The 19,685-nt window shown below is 51.7% G+C and overlaps 1 protein-coding gene across 2 annotated transcripts in view; it reads left to right on the top strand.

Annotated features, from left to right (window-relative positions):
• The window catches only part of TOX2 (TOX high mobility group box family member 2), a gene marked incomplete at both ends in the record, with an annotated part of 145,363 nt that overhangs the window by 29,863 nt on the left and 95,815 nt on the right, over nucleotides 1–19,685 (top strand). The window contains one exon of one of the 2 annotated variants that reach the window (XM_079543563.1): nucleotides 3,800–3,901. The exons of the other annotated variant lie outside the window; for it this stretch is intronic. Coding sequence (XP_079399689.1) covers nucleotides 3,800–3,901 — 102 coding nt within the window. Of the gene's footprint in view, nucleotides 1–3,799; nucleotides 3,902–19,685 lie in introns of those variants that run through there. 2 annotated transcript variants of the gene reach the window in all.

The following is a 19,685-nucleotide window of genomic DNA, read 5'->3' as shown; positions in this document are numbered from 1 at the left end:
CTGCAGAAGGGTTCCCCTCAAAAGTGTCAGCAGAAGTAACACCTCGGTCTCCACAAGTACAGGGCTGCTGACAAACCATGCAGCATCCTCCTGCTGAATGAAGTGTCTCCTTACCCATCCCAGCTCCTAAACTTGTGGTCGCAGCTCAGCCCGGTGCCTTCCCAGCTCCCATCTCTCCCATCCACACCTTGTGCTGCTGCTGCTGCCCCTAAGGATGGGGTCTGAGTGCCGAGCATCCGCCAGGCTGTGTGTGACAGCAGCACACATGGTGCCACTCAGGCAGCAGAGCAATGCGAGTGGATGCGTGAGCACCCTCAGCTCTTCTCTGCCACATGTGAGAAAATTTTGTTTGGTTTTGTTTGGGCTTCTGCAGTGTTTTATCCCATCAATGACATTAATTACGGAGTAATTGCCTCAGTAGCGTGTAACAACTCTCCTCTTTTTTAAAATAGATCTTCACACAATGAGTAAACTTTGCTGTACATGTGCTGCGTTTCTTGTGGCACGAAATAACGCGCAGACAAAATAATGTTTTTCCTGTCAGAAATTCAATGGGCATCTAAAGCAAAGTGACAGGTGGTTAAATAGCTGCGTTTAAAGGATGTCAAGAAGATTTTTTGGACAGGTACCAAAACCCAATGCCAGAAAGAAGGCCTAATACCATCTGCTTTGTTAGCAGAGCTGCGATTCTACGTTCAGTTTTAAATGATGTGCAATGCCAGATTTGTACCCTGGAGCTGTGGGTCACATGCAGCTCACCTGGGGGTGGCACTGAGCCTGACCCGCGTGGCTGAGCGAGCACCAACCAGCCAACAACCTCCAACCAAACCCAGCTCAAAGCAAAGGGAAGCTCTCGCGTTGAATTCTGCTCTGCATTACGCGCGAATCCAGATGCAATGTGGATTTAATTAATCCACTTTCGCTGCATTTTAATGTACACATTTGCATTGTGTTCGTTGGCAGCCGGTTTTATCCATTTGTTCAGCACTTTTATGGCCAATGGAACTGCTGAATCCAAACACTTCCCTGCAGAAACGCGGAGCACAGCTCTGAATTAAATCGCCCTCAGACGTAAACTGAGGGTGGGACTAAATTGCCAACATACCATTGCATAACACCTTGGAAAATGGATACCAGTATTTGACAATAACGAAACTGCAGAGTGCTCAATTACTTTAAAAATGATTTCAGCAGGCATTTTTTGCTGGCATGTCACGAATTAAAACATAGTGTTCAAAAGAGGGATGGGCGCTGGAGGACGGCTCTGAAACAAAGAGCGAAACTGATCACTTCAGTCCTTTCCCAGCTTCCAAACCTTTGAAATTCAGATTGTTCAGGTTTAGCTTCATATTTAGAAATACTCACTGTAGAGTTTTCTCTGCTTTGTGAGGAGTCAGTGCAGCTTAAATGGGATTGCTGAGGTAATCACCCTGCTCTTTCTGTCCCAGCGCTAACGTTAGGCATGAAATCAGAACTGCCGTGTGTGCAGCTCCTGGTTCAGCAGCCCAGCCAAAGCAAGTCCCGACCTCCTGGGCCTGGTGAGCAGTCAGCCGCAAGGAGAACGAAGAGAACAGTGCCTGTTCATGGCCATGCTCTAATATCAGGCTTTGTTGTGCTGTGAACAACGAGCCCAGCTCTGTTTGCTCTTCAGCCCTCCGCTCCTGCCCTTTGGCTTGGCCCAACGTTGAAGGCTTTGCTCATTTTCTGGTCCTGTTTGAGGCTGCAATGGCTCTGTCCCCCCGCGCCCCATCCCAGTGGGCACCCAGCTCTCCCTGTGCAGGACAGCACCCAAGCTGAGCCACCCAGAGGCACACCTCGAGCCCTGGCTACAGATATCCCATGGGCCCTGTAGGTGCCCATCCCATGGGGATGGGACTCAGCCCCACGGTGCTTCCCCTGCTGCAGGTGAGCCGAGGATGCAGGCAGGGGCTGCCCAAGCAGAGCATCAGCAATGATCTGCTGGGATACAGCCCAGGGCAGGAACACACACAGCACGTCCTCCTCCTCCTCCCCACAGGAAGAAGCTCTGCACTGTTGGTCCCTGAGGGGACAGGTTCTATAGCACAGGTCCCACATCAGCACAGAAAGGAAAGCAGTTCAGGCCAATGAAGGAGCAGCATTTGGAACCGGTGTGCCTCGAGGTGGTTGGAATGGGACTGCAAGAGAAGCAGTGCTGAGCATTCAGTGAAAAAATGCTTTAGTTGTTACAGGAATCAACAGAATTAATCCCACTTTAAGTGAAAAAAAAACACCAATTCAGTCTTAACTGGAATGCTGCTAGCAGTGTCTCTACAAAATATGAAATTTAATGATTATGATAATTAATAAAGATAATAATACAGTAAAACCTTGCTAATTCATACTAATGACTCAAAGGCTGCTTACTAACTACTGAATTTTGTGGATAAACAAGCTAGACTAATGCAGCATAAAATACACTTCGTTCCTTTATTTCAACAACTCTCACTTTTAACTCTCTGCACTTTGCAATATGCAGTTCGCTGCATTTGGGGGGGCTTTACAGAAACAATGGGGCCCAGAATTTGGGATGTCTGTGTGGTGTTTGCTGAGAGGTGGGGGAGAAGGAGCCCCTCCAGGGCGTGTGAAAGCAGGGGGCAGCTGAATGCGGATCAGCAAGCTGTGATACACACACTCGCGTGTCCCCATCACACCTCTGGCTGGCAGGCCCGGGAGCAGCTCCCTGCCAGGCTCAGTGCTCCAAAAGGTTTGAAAAAATCATAGTGAACAGGAAGTCGTTTTTGTGCCCAAATCGATCTTTCTCCTCAAATCAATGGAGGGCTCAACGCTTGGTTTTCATTTAAACGGGAGCCACGATTTTTACACAAGCACGGATTTCCTGGAGCTGACGTTCCCTCGAAACCTCCTCAGCTCGGCAGGGTTTGGCCAAGGCTGTGAAGCCGAGGGGCTGTGGAAGAGCCGTGCATTTGCTGAGCTCGGTGCTTCAGCTGCAGAGCGGGGCTGCCTGGAGTCGTGCAGGGTGTGAGTTGTAACCGTGTCTCATAGCCACGGTGTTTAAAAAAAAAAAAAAGAAATAAATAGAGAAAATAAAAAGGCAATTTCCAGCAGCGGACCGCCAGAAAAGCGACACTTTCGGCTCAGTCCTATCCGCGTGGGCTCACACGGGAGGCGTATTATGGTCTCCGGGAACGGCACCGCGCCGCAGAGCGCTGTACAGCCCTGGGCTGTCCGCCCCACGGAGCGGCGGTGGGATGGAGGGCCGTCAACGCGAAGGGGCGACGTTCGTCCGGCAGCGGGGTCTGCCGAGGTGCGGGATGGGCAGCGCGGGGCCGGTGGGGGAACGAAGCGGGGCTGATGTCAGAGGCTCAGGGTGGTGGGAGGGCACGCCGAGAGTTCAGAGCCGGCGAGAGCGAGCTGTCGGTTTTGGGGCCATTTCCGAGCGGACCGGCGGGACGGGAGGCACGGGAACAGGAGGCGGGACGATGCGAGGCGCGGGCTGCGGGACGCCCGGCCGGGAGGAGGGCAAACCCCGCAGCACCGCCGGCGAGAGGGGATCCGCTGCCCCGACCCTTCCCGCGCGCGGCAGCCCCGAACCTTCCGCTCCCGCACCCCGCTCCCCGGGGCCCCGCCGCGAACAAAGCGGCCCCGTTGCGGGGCGGTGCGGAGCGGGGCGGGCCGGGGGCCGCCGCCCGCCCCCCCGCCGCCGCCGCCGCCGCCGCCGCCCGCCCTCTCCCCGCCCCCCGCGCCAGAGGCACCGCCGCCGCCGCAGCCGGGTCCATGCCCGCTGGAGCCCCCGCCTGCCGCCGCCCGCAGCCCCGGCATGGACGTTCGGTTTTACCCCTCCGCCCCCACCGCCGTGGGCTCTCTGCCCGGCGCTGACCCCCCCTGCTTGGGGCCGCTGGATTATTATCACTGCAACAAGGTAAGGGGGCGAGGAGCGGGCCGACCCCCCCCCCCCCCCCCTTCCCCAACATCCCCCCAACCCCGCGCTTGGCTCGTCCCGCAACTTCTCGCCGGGTGGGAGGAAAAGTGCCGGCGGCGGCGGGAAGGGATCGGAAAAGTGGGCGACGGGGCCGCCCGCATCGCCCCGCACCGCCACGCATCGGCCCGCGGCCGCCACCCGGAGCGCTGCGGGCGGGCGGAGGGAGCGCCCGGGGCTGCGTGGAGCGCTCGGTTCGGCCGCGTTCGGAGCTGTCGGTTTGTTTTCTTGTTTTCCCTCCGGGAGTGTTTTGCCCGGAGCGGTTTACGTGCGCTTTTTTATTTGTTGCCGTTGTTGGTTGGCACTTTGTCGCCTTGTTTCGTGTCCTTCGTTTGCCGGGCGGTGCGGAAGCGGAGCTGCTTCTGGATGCGGGGATGGGTGCGGGGGTCCGGCGCTGCCCCCCAACCCCCGGGCTCCCTCCGCCCCGCACCGCGCTCGGTGCGTGCATCGCTGTCGGCTCCCGACCCGCCATCCCCGTTCATAGCGGGTAGAGGGATTCGCGGTGCGGGGATATTTGAGGGCGCTGCGGGAGCCGTAAGGAACTGCCGAGAGGAGCCGAAGGGGAAGGCGGAGGCAGTCGGAGTGCGGGGATAAAGAGTTCTCCGCGTATCGCATCCGTGCGGGATCGCGGTGCTGGAGCGCAGAGTCCTGCGGAGGGGCACCTGGGGGGGCAAAGCCCGATGTTTGCGCTGGGAAAGTTTCAAAAAGGGTCAAAACTGCAGCGGGGCCGCCGCTGTGGGATGGCAGCGGTTCGTCCCGCCGCTATGGCACTTCGGGGCCAAACTCTTCAGGAGCGGCAGAAGGAAAGCTGAGCGGCTCCCGGCTGCGGGGAATTCAGCTCTGTGTGTCGGTGCGTGTATTTAACTGTTCTCTGGCATTTGGGTTATTTGTCTCTATTTGTTAAGTTGTAGTAAACCTAATAGCCCTCATTTATTTTGAGACGCCCGGTTCTCCCGAAAGGAAACAAATAGATTTCTCTTGCATTCACCTACTGGTTTCAAACGGTTCTCTTATCACTACCGCTGCTCCTAAAACACAAATGATGCTCTTAAAACGCTCTCGAGAGCCGACCCCATGGGAGCCGGGATATGGGCAACCGAGTGCCAACACCGACGGTCCGGGAGTGCCCATGGGAGCTGCATCCACCCCAATCCCACTGCCTTTAGGAGCTCCAGTTCGCCACGAAGTTCGGAGGTGTGGACGCGGTTTAGTGGTGCCCCGGTTCTCCAGGCCCACGGTGTGGGGCCGTGCCACCCCCAGCCCCAGTGCCTGGCCGTGCAGCCCTGCGCTGGAGCTTCTCGCTGCCCCGAATCTCTGGGCTTAGGCCCGGATTAGCAAGTGATCGATCCACACGAGCAGCCCTTGTGTGCGCAGAGTGGCACCGTGGGGCTGGAAGGAAGCAGGAGCTGTGCTGTGAGAGCTGCGCGTGGGACACCCGAGAGGAGCACCCAAGGTACTGACCACTGCCACCAGATGCTGCTGTTGTCACTGCTACCGAGGATCTTAAGACAGCTGGGGGGAGGAGGGGTGGGGGGGCCAGGAAAGAAAGGAAGCGATTTACCCTTTTCAGGGTGCTTTTTCTATTTTTTTTCCCCCCTCTTTTCCGAGTTACCACGTGTCACTCGCGTATGCGCAGCGGTGCACGTTTGTCTGCGGGATGAGGCAGCTGGAAAGGAGGCAGAGGTGAAGTGAGCCGACTTTGTCCCCTCTTCTTGATACAAGTCCTGCAGTCCCGGCACCACATGGCTGTGGCATCACCCTGCAGAGTCCTCTGGGCTGCAGGTGCCCATGGGTGTGCTGGGAATCCATACTCATTGCTGCGGGCGCTGTCTGAGCACATGTGCACCCTCAAAGCGATGCAGGACACTGTATGAAACTTCAGGAAGTCCCATTCTCGTTCCAAGCTAAGGCATTGTCTGCCTGAAAGCTTTTCTGCTTGAAAAATCTACAGAGTGGGCTGAAGTGTGAAAATGTGGAAGTTCTCAGGCTGTACAGCGCCCCAAGAGCTGGGGAAGGAGCGCCTGTGGGCTCTGTTCCCCATGATGCTCCCAGCCCCAGAGCACACAGCAGCAGCCCACAGAGCCCGGGCCATGCTGCAGGTGAGACAGCCTGTGAAGGGGCTTTAACCCGCTGCTCCAAGTGCATCTCTTGTCCAGGCTCAGCTCTGGCTCCCAGGGGCTTTGCTGTTTGTTTTCCTATTGGGGATGCTGATGCATGCAGTGTCACCGCCCGTCAGCAGCTGCCCAGAGCCACAGTCCTGAGCATCCCGAAGTGCTTTGTGCACCATCTGAATGTGGTGTGGTTGGGAATGTGGTGGTGTTGCTGTGAGGTTCCCAATCCATGCACTGCAGCAAGCCACGGTCTCTCTTTGCAGCCACAGAGGTACCTACAGTGAAGCAGATTTTCCATTTTTAAATGAACGAGGGATGTTTCAAGGGATGATGAGACGGGGACAGTGTGTTCAGCCCAGGCCTGCCCAGAGGCTTACATTTGCATCCTTTCTTTCTCCGCCAGTATTTTTCCTTAGAGAGATGCTCACCTGTAGCATGTGCTGGGGTCTGTCCCCAGTGGAGACCCATAGTGAGAACTGAGGCTGAGCACCCGGATGGGAGCATGTTGGGCTCTGTGCTGACTGTGTTTGGTGAGGAGTTGTGGTGCTCTGGGCACACTGGTGGCACTGGGGCTGCCCAGATATCCATCACGGATGACCCACTTGGAGCATCCAGCCTTGCTTGAGATCATGATGTTTGGGGAGAGGAGCAAAGCCCACACTTGCCAGAGCTGCTGCAGGCAGGACCAATGGCACAGGCTTTAGGGCTGCATCGGTGCTGGGTTCAGCCTAGGGTGCAGAGGCAAATAGAGGAGCATGCTGCAACAAACATTACCCGTGCCAGAATGTCAGCCCATGGGCTGGATCCCAGCCATATTCTGTTGGTGTGACTGCACAGGAGAAACACCACTTTGGTGTCAGGCTGTGTCCATGCAGCGGCTGCGAGGGCCTGGGGAGATTCAGCTCACCCTGTGCCATCTCTGAAAGGAGAGCTGGAATTGTGTGTGGATCCACAACGTACCAGCAGTTGGGGTTTTGTTCTCATCCCAGACGGACTCATTTCTGCAAGGTGTGCAGCAGGTCCCTGCCTGAGCACTGTGTGTGCAGCCCTGGGCTGGGATGGGCAGGGAGAGAACCTCTGCAAATCCAGAGCAAATCTAAGGGGAGAATGAGCACCTCTCTTCTGAATTTCAGTGTACATCCTCAGTGGCCTCTGGTGTTTCTGTTGGTCAGGCTCAGTTAGCACAGTGCTGGATTTCCACTGAAGTCAATGATTGATGGGGAGGAAGAGGGGGGCCAGCTTGGAGGCACTGAATCCTTGTGGAGAGCACTGCTGTGGCACTGGGTTTTTGGGGGACTCCACAGCAGCACACAGGGATGCTAAGAGGGGTGCGAATGGGGCGAGCCCTGAACCCTGCTGCATTCCTGCAGGACAGCACAGCCATGCCCCATCCCACCACCAGCACCCTGCTGCTCTGCACCTCCACACACACCCTGGGCCCTTTTGGCTGAGTAATGGACAAAAACTGCTTAACTGATTCAACATCGTCAATTATGGATAATTAAAGTCCAGTGGTCACAAGATGGATGTTAATCTGCGCTCTGCTCTCTTCATCTTTGAAGAACCCTTCAGCAATGGGATTCAAGCTGCTGGTAGGAGTCCGGGTTGATGGATTGAGTACATTGCTGCAGAACATTCTGTTTTGCTTTGATTTTTACTGTAAATTGTAAATTGCAGCAATAAACACAGTCCCTTTCTCACTGTGTTTCTCCGGAACTGCTTTGCCATTCTGGAAGATAAAATATGTTCTTTTCCTTCTTTTTTTTTTGCTTTGTAAGCCAGCTCTGTTGTGATGTAACATAAATCTTTCTTTGGGGATGGAGGGTTTTGGATGGGGAACAAAGTCCAGCTGACTTTTAATGTGGGGCCCATTTGGTTCTCATTGGCAAGCAGCTCCCACTGAGTTGTAAATGTGGGTGTTGGGTCCCCAGTAAGGGCTGTTGCCTTTACCTTTGTGCTCATCCTGCTCGTTCATCTTTTATTTCTTGACAAAATGAGCTCAAAATGCTTTTACCAGAAGTTGGCTTATATCTCTCAGTGTAAATGAAGCACATAATTGTGTTTTCCTAACAGCTCTACATTAAAAAGAAGTTATTGTGCTGCTAATGTGTTTTCCTTGATGATTTCACACCCAGAGAAGCTGTGGTGTGCCACATTCCCATCTCTTCTTTGTTTAATTCTTCATTCCTAAACTCAGGGTACAGCATTGGTGCATTGCACTGACTCCTACATGGAGATCTGAGCTCTGATGTTCCACCTTTGTGATTTTCCATACATTTTCCTGTAATTAAAGCTTATTTTGGGGCTGAGCTGCAGCGGAGAGGGGGAATCTCACAACGGAACTTAATGAAACAAGTGCTGATATACCAAAAGGAGTGACTGGGAGCTGTGCAGTATCGCATGGTTTGCACTTAGAAGGCCAGTTTTAAGTATTTTAATCCCACACGTATCCTCCCTCCTCTTCTTCCTATTGTTTCCTTTGGTGGTTTGTTCTGATGGATCCCATTTCTTCCTTGAAAAATGCCATCGGCTCCATATTGCCTGCAAGTCAGAACCTTTGCATTATGCCATCCCTCTCCTCTGCCATAATCCCATGCACAGATTCTGAGAGCTCTGCAGATACATTAAATCCCTTCCTGATGTGGCGTGCAGCTCTGTGGCTGGGCAGCTGTGAGCAAAGCGTTAAAGCAGGGCCCTCTGCCTGCAGTTGGTGCTCTGGAAGGGAGATTTGGGGCTGCACGTGGTTCTCAGAAACGTTTTGGAGGAAGTGGGATGAGCCGGGGCTGCATGGCCAGACTGTGTAGAAGGGAGCTTTACCCATATGCACATATGTATTTTCCTGTTGGTTTAACACCTTGCTCTCGTGGTGGAATTTCTCTGCATTTCTGGGGTGGTGGGGTGGGACCCAGTTCCCAGCTCCATATCAGACTGTGTGGATCCCAGCAGCAGCTCCTTCCCACCGCCCCAATGACTCAGAGTTTCCATTTCCATCTGGATTCACCCACACGCTCCATCCCCTTTCTGTCTGCATGCAGCTTTGCCCCTGCTCTCCCCTTCCCAGCACACCATCCTCTTCTCTGCCTCTCCTTTTGTTTGCAAGGTGCAACTAGTGCTGTGTGCTTGTGGCCAGAGCCTGAGATAAGGGCTGTGCTGTGGCTATGCTGTTCATCCTCTACAGTTACCCTTGGCCTCTGTTTCCAGATGCAGTGGCTCACGTTGCAGAACCCCAGGCTTTAGGGCTCAGCTCATCCTGAGCTCTAAGCATCCACTGTTGGAGACCTGGGTCCCTGGAGCGGGGCATGCAGAGCCCAAGGCTCTTCAGAGGCTCCCTTCCTCCCAGGCTGTGGGTTCTGAGGGGCATGGGTTAGTGGGCATGGTGGTGATGGGTTGATGGTTGGGCTAGAAGATCTTAGTGGTCTTTTCCAACCTTAACAAGTCTATGATTGTATAATTCTAGGATTCTGTTTCCTCTCCCCAAAGGGTTTCACTGATGGATGCTCCCAGCAGTTCATTGCCCAGTCTTCCCTTGGGAAGGTGCTGGGTTATGGAGAGCTGCTGAACTGCTGTAACAGGAGGGTGCTGCTGGGGAGATGAGATGAGAGATGGCAATGGGGAACTTGGTTCCAGAGCACTGGGAGGGGGCAGTGCCAGCTCATCCCAGCTGAATTCAAAGACCTTTTGTGGCCATCGTTATCCTAAAACAAAGGTAAACTTTGTCAAAAAATAAGGTGATTAAGATGCATTCTATGTTTCTCATCTTTTACTGGTACTTGGAGCAGTGTGTTTTTATGGGGTGAGCACCCTGCCTGCCATCGGACATGTCCCACTGGAGGTGACTTCAGGGGCTCTCAGGACTTGAGGCACTCATCCCTGGGGTCAGAAATGAGGCAGAGTGCACTCAGCCCTCAGTGACACAGAGCAAAACTTGAACAGTGTAGAAATGGCATTAACTTCAGGAAAACTTCAGAAGAAACGTTGTATGGAAACAAGCTGGGGCAGACAAAACAAACCAACTTATGTCGAGTCCAAAAGAATGGAGCTGAATGGTGGGCACAGAAAGCGCGTGGATGTCGTCCGAAGAAGGAAAAGCAGAAATTCTGCTGGGGGGAATCTGGGCTCTGCAGCTCCTGGTGGGATCCTGCTCTGTTTGCCAGCATTAAGCCCAGGCAGACAGCTTCTCCCCAATGCGTTATCTTGTCTCTAAATAGCGTTCAAAGGAGAAGAAGAATGTGCTGTTAAAAATACTGAACTTTGGGGAACGGCTGGCAGCCTGCGCCGCTGATAAGCGTTGTTGATTGAAGATCAAACGGCCCTTGGAAGCAGGAGGAAACCTTCCAGCGGGGCCGAGCCTGCAGCCAGACAGTGAGGTCACTGCCTGCAGCCTGTGGGTATGGAGGGACCTGTGCTGGATTTAGGCTCTGGGCTCCTCCAGCCCAGACGGATGCTGGCGACGCGGTGCTTTTAAACCTGATAAATCTGTTAAGGCTGAGAACAGCATTTATTAGACGCCAAGAAAGACAGAGTCATGTTTTCATTATTAAGTGGTAGGGCTTTTTTTGTCGTTTTCCCTTGAGATAAAAAGTCTGTCCAGTAGGCTGCAGGTCGCAGAGTGAACCAGAGACCGGGGACGTGTGCTCTGTAATGAATTGACAACCTGCATCAAGGTGGCAAGTGAACTGTGGGCGGCTGTCTGCTGTGGCCATGCCAAACTGCACACGTGGGAGATTGAACTGTTTTAGTTAAGTCAGACCGATGTGTAGGGTTTTTTGAGAGCAATTTTAAACAGATTTTTCTACTGTTGGGCTTTGAAAAGGGGAAGAGTATTATCTATCTATTTATCTGTCAGTCTATCTGTTCAACTATCCATCTATCTGTACATCCATCCATCTGTCTATCCATCCATCCATCCATCTAGCCATCTTTCCATCCATCTAGCCATCTTTCCATCCATCCATCCATCCATCCATCTGTCCGTCCGTCCGTCCGTCCATCTGTCCGTCTAAATGTATCAACATTAGCTTCATGAACTTGCAGCCATTGAAGTGAGGTGGTTGGTGCGCAGTGACCTGTTGGGAACAGAGAGCAAACCCTGGTAGGAATAACTGTTTGTGGTATGGAAGTGGGTTATCACATTTATGCAAGAGCACAAATGAAACAGATACGTGTTTAAAATCATGAAATGTCAGTTGGAAGCAGCTCTGGAAGCGTATGTAAGAAATTAGCAATGGCACGTGCAGCTGCTTGGTTGCTGTTTTGGGGTTGGTCGGATACAGGGCTGCATTCCTGAATATGAGGTCCTGCACACTGTCAAAATGAGATCACTACAGAACTGGCAAATCCAAGGTTATCATGGAAACATTTCTAGTTTGAGCTGAGGTTCATTTTAAGTCCTATGCAGAATTGTCCTCCAGTATGCATGTGAATCCATAGATCCAGTTCCTATTTGCTGAAGAGCGCCTCTCTAAGTGATTTATCTGGGAAGTGCGGATTTAACATCCTCTTGTCTTGTGAAGCTGTCTTACAATGTTGTGAAGCTCAGGTGGAGCTTCTCACTTGCTCCCAAAGCTGGAAATCATGGGCAGCATTTTGAAAATGCCAAAATCTTGCTTGGAGACAAGGAAGAACAAACTCTCGGATCTGGATCTGGTGTCATCGTCGTCGTGTCACAAGAGTGGAGATGGTGCCAGCTGGGAAGGGATCCCCTGCTTGGCAATGGAGGTCTCAAGAGCCTGTGGCAGTGTGGCACGGACAGGGACAGCTGAAACTGGTGGCCATCGCTTTGGAGTTGGAGGAGCCACCAGGGAGACACGGCTTCCTTTGGGCTTTGTGCTTGTTTGGAGACAAACTCAAGGCCAACCAGTACTAATGGGGGTACCAATGGACGGGAAGCCGGACGTGAGCCAGCAGTGTGCCCTTGCAAGAAGGCAACCGGATCCTGGGCTGCATCCAAAGAAACGTGGCCAGCAGGGTGAGGGAGGGGATCTCTGTTCTGTGCTGTGAGACCTCACCTGGAGCACTGCATCCAGGTGTGGAGCCCTCAGTGCAGGAGAGACACGGACTGGAGCACTTCCAGAGCATTGGAGCCTCTCCAACAGAAATGATCCATGGAACACCTCTCATATGAAGACAGGCTGAGAGAGCAGCATGGACTGTGCAGCATGGAGAGAAGGCTGTGAGGTGACCTGAGAGCAGCCTGACAGTATCTAAAGTGGGACTTAAAGGTGCCTTCCAACTCTAAGGATTCTATAATTCTATGACTCTATAATTCAGCACCGTCCGGGCTGAACGAGCTTAAAAACCTTACATGACACTTGTGGGGCTGCTTGGGGCTTCTTGGCCACTGTGATGAACACATTGGATCCCTGCACGAGCACACTAAGCTCTGCACTTAGCAGCCCTGGGGCCAAGGTAGCTCAGCAGGAGCTGCTGAGACCTCGCAGCCTGCGGCCCTGCGGGAGCGCGTTTTCCCTTTGCTGTGGTTATGTGGTGCAGACTTGACCTGCGTGCCGTAGCGAAGCAGAGCTCGGTCCAAGGGGCTGGAGGGAGGTGAGAAAGGGAAAGCTGAATTCCCTGCTCATCTGCTCCACAGATTCCCTCTGTGGAGGATTCCCTTCTTCCTCTCTGTTGCCCAAGTGTTGCTTCTGTTTCATCCTTATGTTTTCCTTTAGCCTGGGGGCTGCTGTGAGAGGTGTCTCAGCGCTCTGCCGGCTGTTCCTGATGCTTCCTTTCCCTTGCTAATACCAATTGTTTCTGCCAGAAGTCGTTTGGCGGTGTTATGTAAACCTAGAATCACACACTAACGCCCTGAGCTGGGGCTCCTGCATGTGCTGACTGGCACAGCGTGCCATGGGTCGCTTGGCACAGCACCCAAAGCCAGCAGCCCCTGGCCTCGTTATCCACGGCAATCAGAGCCAACATCTCCCTCACAGCTGATAGTTTTAGTGGGAGGATTGAAAGCACGCCGTCAGTCGCTTGGAGCTGGGATGTAAGCTTGTTGCTGAGTGCGGTACCTGCATATCAAAGCTCATTCTTGGCATGGGGTCTCTCTTGATGCTGTTGGGTTGGCAGCAGTGTTGGTGTGCACTATATGAGAGTATTTTCTTGAGGATCTTTGCATCTCCACCTCTCTTCTACTTGTGGCTCACTGCAACTGCGGCTGGAGCTCCTGAGCACCTTCATGGGGATGGTGTCCCTGCAGGGACGGATGGGACCTCTCCTCCTGTCCCAAATGGTGTGGGACCTACATTGGAGCATGCACGCTCCTTTGGTTGTTTGCCTGGAAAATGATGCTAGCAGAGACCTTAATGAATTTCTAAGTGCTTCTTAATGTGATTTGGCAGTCAGATTGGAGGGAGGGAGGGGGAGAGCAATGGAACTACAATTGCTGCATGCCCAGTCTGCTCCCCACACACTCCACGGCTTGTGAGAGATTAGAAGGAGATTAAATCCCACGGAACTGGCAGGTGATGCTGATGGATGTTTGGAGGGGATTAGGCTAAATCCATTCCTCCTCCTGATTTAGCTCAAGATTTGAATTCATTGATAAGATTTGCCCAGGTTACATCTCTGAGACCTCCTCTGAGCTGATGACTATGCGGAGGTGTAAGTGAAAGCAGAACCTGTCTCCAAAGCAAAAAGGCTAACGAATTAACCTTTATAAGGTTGATGAATGCTTAAGATAACTGTACATCTATTCTTGTTGCAGCATCCAATTAATCTGCAGTGCCACGGAATTGAAGGGCGCTGGGCTGGCTCCTGGCTGGAGGCTGATGCCTGCATCCCACCATAACGTGCCCAGAAGGTGTACAGCAGCAATGGAGTTGTGTGTGCAGGGTGTGATGCTCATGGGCTGCTTGAGTTGAAGTTCAAAATGCCATCTCTCAAACTAGAGATGAAATGAAATATGAGTACAGCTGTGCACTGTGGTTGAACATCTAGATCCAGCCTGGGATGTGTTGGTGGTTTTCTGATTGAGTTTCCTGCTTGGAGCTCTTCCCCTGGGGCTGCTCACACAGGAGGGTGGTTGCGGCTTGGCCAACTCAGGGTGTCACCTGCAAGCCTGTGCCTTGGAATGGTGGCTTTGGGATGGATCAGAAGAGAAGGGCAGCTAGCAAGCTGCAGGTCTCCTCAAGCTACTTGTCACATCTGGGTGCACATCCAAGGGGCATAAAAATCTTTCTGACCAAAGAGGGCAAATATATTCATGCAACGCCTGACTTGGAAGCATGGGAAGACTCACAGTGTGGAAGACCCAGCATATGAATTCATGGCAACACAGTGTGTTCCCTGTGCTCTGCAACACAGTGACTCATGTTTGTCACCAAGGGATGGTAATGCCAGGTGGTTTATCCTGAATGTGAGTTCCAGACTCTGTAAGATGGGGCTGGAGGTAGGAAAGGTCTCAGCAAGTATTGTGGTGGTGCAGAGGATGCAAGGACCAGTCTTGCTCTATTCTCTTTGCTTCCTTGGAGTTGCTTCAGGTTTATAGGACTGTAGGAGCAATTACAGTTCCCTCCCTACTGTTATGGGGATGGGAAGGAAAAATGAAGCCCAATGGTAAGTCACAGACAGCTGGGAATACTTTAAGAACATAGTGCTTGGGAATAACTTAGAAATAATGTAACTGAAATTATGCTTTTCTAGAAAGCAGGGAGAAAGAGAGCTTGAAATGAAATATACATTAAACAGAGCCTTCTTGACTTCATTAAGAAGAGAATCTTAAGGGCAGCAATCTGCAGTTTCCTCATCATGCAGCTGCACAGCCCAGTGTTTGCCAGTGAGTGTGTCTCTGTGAAAAGCAGCAAGTGAATCCACCATATGGTGGAGGAGAATATTCGGTATCTTTGTGTGTGTGGTGATGGCAGTTTGTTTAAAATAGGGTTACCTTTGCATTTGCTTCTTTGAACAAGAAAAATACCAGTTGCTGTAAGCTCTCCATTAGAGTTCTTAAGCACTTTGGGGTCACATTGCTCAGCCTCCTGGGAGCCAAGAGCCACGGGGATGTGCAGCACAGGTCTGTGGGTGGGAACTCCGTGTTTTGGTGTATAACTCAGTGAGGAAGAGCAGCATCTCACCCCAGCAAAGTAGTTGAAGCGTTTCCATCCATCCAATGCTGTCGTTCTCTGGATGCTGGGGCGAGGGAGCCTAGGGTTGGTTGGACCCCTGGGGAGGTGTGACTCAAGGAACACGAAAAGCACCAAATTCTACTTGCATTTAGGGTTATTTTTTTCCCCTCTTTTTCTAAAACGTGACTCAAGGTAGGATGCGGGAGGGGAGCTCTTGCTGCTGAGCGATGTCCTCAATATGTCCACGATGGCCTCAATAGCTGTCAGTGGTGCAGAGCAGCTGCCAAACCAGCAGCATGTGTGCATGCACAGCCCTGAGCTCAGGAGGCTCCTGTGCACCCAAGTCCAAGGGAGAGCTCAGCTTGTTGGAGCTGCAGATGCACGCACAGCAAGCCGAGGCCTCGGCAAATTTGGCACAGGTTGGCTTTCCAGCAGTATCCAATGATGTAATAGAGCAAATATTAGGAGAACAACATCTGGTAGCACTGCTGCCTGTATGCTCATTGCAAACAATTTGTCAGACCTGTGTAAACGTTCAGTTTAGTAACAATGCTGCGGTAAGAGGATCGTGCAGCCAAGGCCACCTGCTTGCTTCTTTTCCTTTCCCATACACTAACAAGGACATTTTTAGTCCGGTTTTGTTTTCAATGCAATGAGTAAGACTTTGAAAGCAACTGCGAGCATTGAAAAGAGAAGTCAAGCTCTCCTTGTGCAAAGGTGTTGGCCATTTATTTTAAGCATCGCACGGCAGTTAGCTCATTATCTCTGAGCTGTAAACCAAATGGGGATGACCTGGATATCCTGGAGAAGGAATCAGTTCCTGGCTGGGGACAGGAGGGTCTCTGTGTGCTGCTGGGGTAGGGCTGGGGCGTGCAGGGCTGGGCTTCCCCTGCTGCATGAAGCAGTGCCCCTTTGTAGTGCCGTCTTGTTTGCTCCACCAGGTCTCGGGGACGGGGATGCTCTCAGCATCCCACAGCCACGTTACTCAGAGCCTGAGCAGCCCAGCTGCAGCTCCAGGCCTACAGGAGATCTTCTCTTGGCACATCACTTCAATTCCATTCCTTTCAGAAAACCAGGAGGAAAAAATGGAAGAGAATTTCATTCACTTCCACGCTCATCTCCTCGAGGAAACAATGGCAGGTTAAATGGGCAAGGCGGTGCTGCAGCAGTCACTGCTGCCTGCGTGGCTGAGTCATGCACAAAGGGCAGAGCTGGGTCAAGAGCCATGTTTGCAGTGACCATTGGAACTGCACATCTGTCCACCTTTATTTGAGAGTAATAGGGCTGACAGAGGCAATTTCTCTGCCCTGGCTGTTCCAAAGGGGAGTTCCACCCAGAGGTGTTGCTGGGCCCATCCCAGGGCAGTGCCTGGAGCACGCTGTGTGGCACAGAGCCCACTCTGAGAGCTGGGGGCTTCTGTTGTGAACCAGAAGAGAAGGCAGTTCCAGTTTTTGTGAACTTGTTAGATTTGATATGAGCAGAATATATTTAAAGAATTAAATCTGAAGTCCGAGAGTTGAGTGACTTTAAGGGCTCTTAGGAGATGATTGCTCATGTCTGCCTTTGTATGTTGAAGCTCCCTGCTCGCAGGCTAAAACACCTCCTGGCAGTGCTTATGGGGCTGTTGGGATCCCATTCCCACTCAGGAGGGATGGGCACAGAGTTGGACACACAAAACCAGTTTGTGCCTTTGGAGATGGGGGACCTCTGGTCTCAGTGCTGCTCCACGAGGCTCTGGTTCCACCTCTGTGCCTCCCACCACCTGGCTTTGATGATCATAGAATCATAGAATGTCCTGGGTTGAAAAGGACCAAAAGCAAAATGTCATCCAGCTCCAACCCCCTGCTGTGTGCAGGTCGCCAACCAGCAGCCCAGGCTGCCCAGAGCCACATCCAGCCTGGCCTTGAATGCCTGCAGGGATGGGGCATCCACAGCCTCCTTGGGCAACCTGTTCCAGTGCCTCACCACTCTCTGGGGGAAAAACTGCCTGCTAATATCCAACCTAAACCTCCCCTGTCTCACTTTAAAACCATTCCCCCTTGTTCTATCACTATCCATCCCTGTAAACAGCTGTTCCCCCTTATGATGATGATGATGATGATGATGACAGATGCTGCTCTCCTCCAACTGACTTCTGATGGTGAATTAAACCACAGCTTTTTTTTTTCCCTTCTTTTATCCCCCAGTATTCAGTGCTGTGAGCTAAATTAGAATAGAAACCTTTTCAAACCATTCCTTTAATAAAGTATTTAGTTAATAGACGCTGCACAGCTCGCAAAGCTTGCAGGAATCTGACACGGGGTATCATAATATTATGATATTTAACAGCAAATCCTACTGCATTATCAACTTACCTCTATAGCATGGAGGAGGCAACAGCTGAGGCATAAAAAACTAATGCTTCAGTATGACAGAGCTAAAATTGAACTTGGCAATTACCGCGTGCGTGATTCACAGCATTGTGAAGTGAAGCTACTATATAAATCAGCTCCAGTAATCATAGGGTTTAAAATTAGTCAGTCACTATTAACTCTGCCGGCGTTAGCGTGTGCTGGAGGATGATGAAAGGGAAAGGTATGGAATATCCAAAGTTGGCTTTAAAGCAAAGGCACTCCAGTGTGCTCCCAGCGGGAGGTGTGAGGTTCACACAGGAGTGAGGTTTGGGTCCTCCGACAAAGGCTTGTGGAACATTTAATTGCACGGTGCAGTCTGATCTTTTTGAATGCTTAACATCCTTCAGAAAGCCCCTTTTCATGTTCCCAAGACTTTTGCAGTTTTATAGAAGGTAAAGCGATGATTGAATTTAATTTTTTCTCTCTTACAGATGATGATGATGATGATTATTTATTTTTTTCCAGAACAGCACTATTCAAATGCTTTGCAGTGCTCTTCAATTCCAGGCGTAGAAAAAAAGGAATCAGCGGGATCGTGTTTTATAAATGGTGCTGGGGAAGTGAAAGGCTGCTCTGAAACGAGCCACCACTCTGACTGCTGGATTTTGGCTTGGTGCAGAATGCATGGCATTGGCTGGGAGGAAAAACAAGAGAGGAATCGAGTTGTTCTGTAGGATCTCGACGGTGCACTGTGTTTTGTAGGGATACAGAGCTGCTGGTGTCCCTGGGTGTGAGCAGGGCCTGGGGGCAGCTGTGCTTCGTGCCGCAGCGCTGTCCCCACTCCTGTAGTTCGCCTGGAGAGGTTCAGCTTCATTTTTGAAATAGAGCTGTTTTGGGCTCGGTGATGCATGGCTTAATGGACACACACTGCAAGAGCTTTCCAAGGAGGGTGGGGATGTACTGCTGCCCTGGTCTGGCTGCAGCCACCTTCTGTCCCAGCGCAGGTGGCAGTGTCCTCTTGCCAGCTCCAGCCAAGTGCAGACATTGAAGCAAAGCTCCATTCTTACCCTTTCTTAATTTTTTCCCCCCTGTTTGCTCTGCCTGTGCAGCGCAATAGGTTCAGGCTCACAGCTGGGCTGTTTTTCCCCTCTTTCTCTTTTCCCCCTCTCTTTTTAATGGGGAATAGGATGGACGTCTGTCCCCGCCATAACAACTGAAGGCTGTGAAGGTCGCTGTGCACACTGAGCCTATTTGCCATCCTACACATCTTGGTGTTTTGGAAACGGGCTCTGGTATTTGTCTCACCAGCAACAAGGCATTCCATTATCAGCCAGAGATAACGCTTGCCACATTCAGGTTAAGGATTTTGAAATCTATAATATAATTTCCAATTGTTTGATATGGAGTAAATGGCTTCCATTCTTTCTGCCCATAGCTTTAAGATTCGGGAAGAATTTATCAGTACATTTAACACTTCCATTGAAACCCTGTTTCTGAGGTTATGGAAATGAGCTACAAATGAAAGTCACAGCTCAAGAAGCAGGAAACATGCCTGCGAGCGAGGAAAAAGCTGTCACTGGCATTGTGAAGAAAGAGAGGTATAAATAGGGCATTGGGTTAGAAAGCAGGAAATCTGCGTGCTGTGGGTTTTACTTGGAATGTCTTCTGGTGACCCCAGATAAGATTGTTAACCCTTGTCTCTGCAGACAGTTGTACGTGCTCACTTATGGGCGCTGCTCCTGGCTTTTGGGATTGTGTGACTGTTTGAAAGCGCAGCCGCTCCATCAATCATGGGTCTGTGGTTTTTTTGCTTAGAGAGGATCTCTCCATCAAAAAGACTGGATTTCTCAATATTTCCTGCAGAGTACAGCTTAGCCTCTCTCTCCATGTGAAGGGCCCGGTGTGACGAGCAGGACAGACATCGCCTCTACGGTGTCAATGGACTCTGTGTGATTGCTGACCACTTTCAAATTGATGGTGTTTTAGTGGAAATGTTAAAATAAATGGTATTTGTGAGGAGCAACTTAGAATCATAGAATCATAGAATGGCTAGGGTTGGAAGGGACCTCAAGGATCATCGAGCTCCAGCCCCTCTGCCATGTGCAGGGCCACCAACCTCCACATTTAATGCTAGACTTCTTCTCATCCCCACTGTGAACCTAAGAAGGGCCTTCCACGTGAGGCAGCACTGCAGGTACCCGTGATGTTGTTCCTGTCC

Source organism: Tetrao urogallus, assembly GCF_951394365.1.
Source record: "Tetrao urogallus genome assembly, chromosome: 16".
Classification (NCBI taxonomy): Eukaryota; Metazoa; Chordata; class Aves; order Galliformes; family Phasianidae; genus Tetrao; species Tetrao urogallus.
Note: the sequence above shows the minus strand (reverse complement) of the source record. Positions and strands in the feature narration are given on the sequence as shown.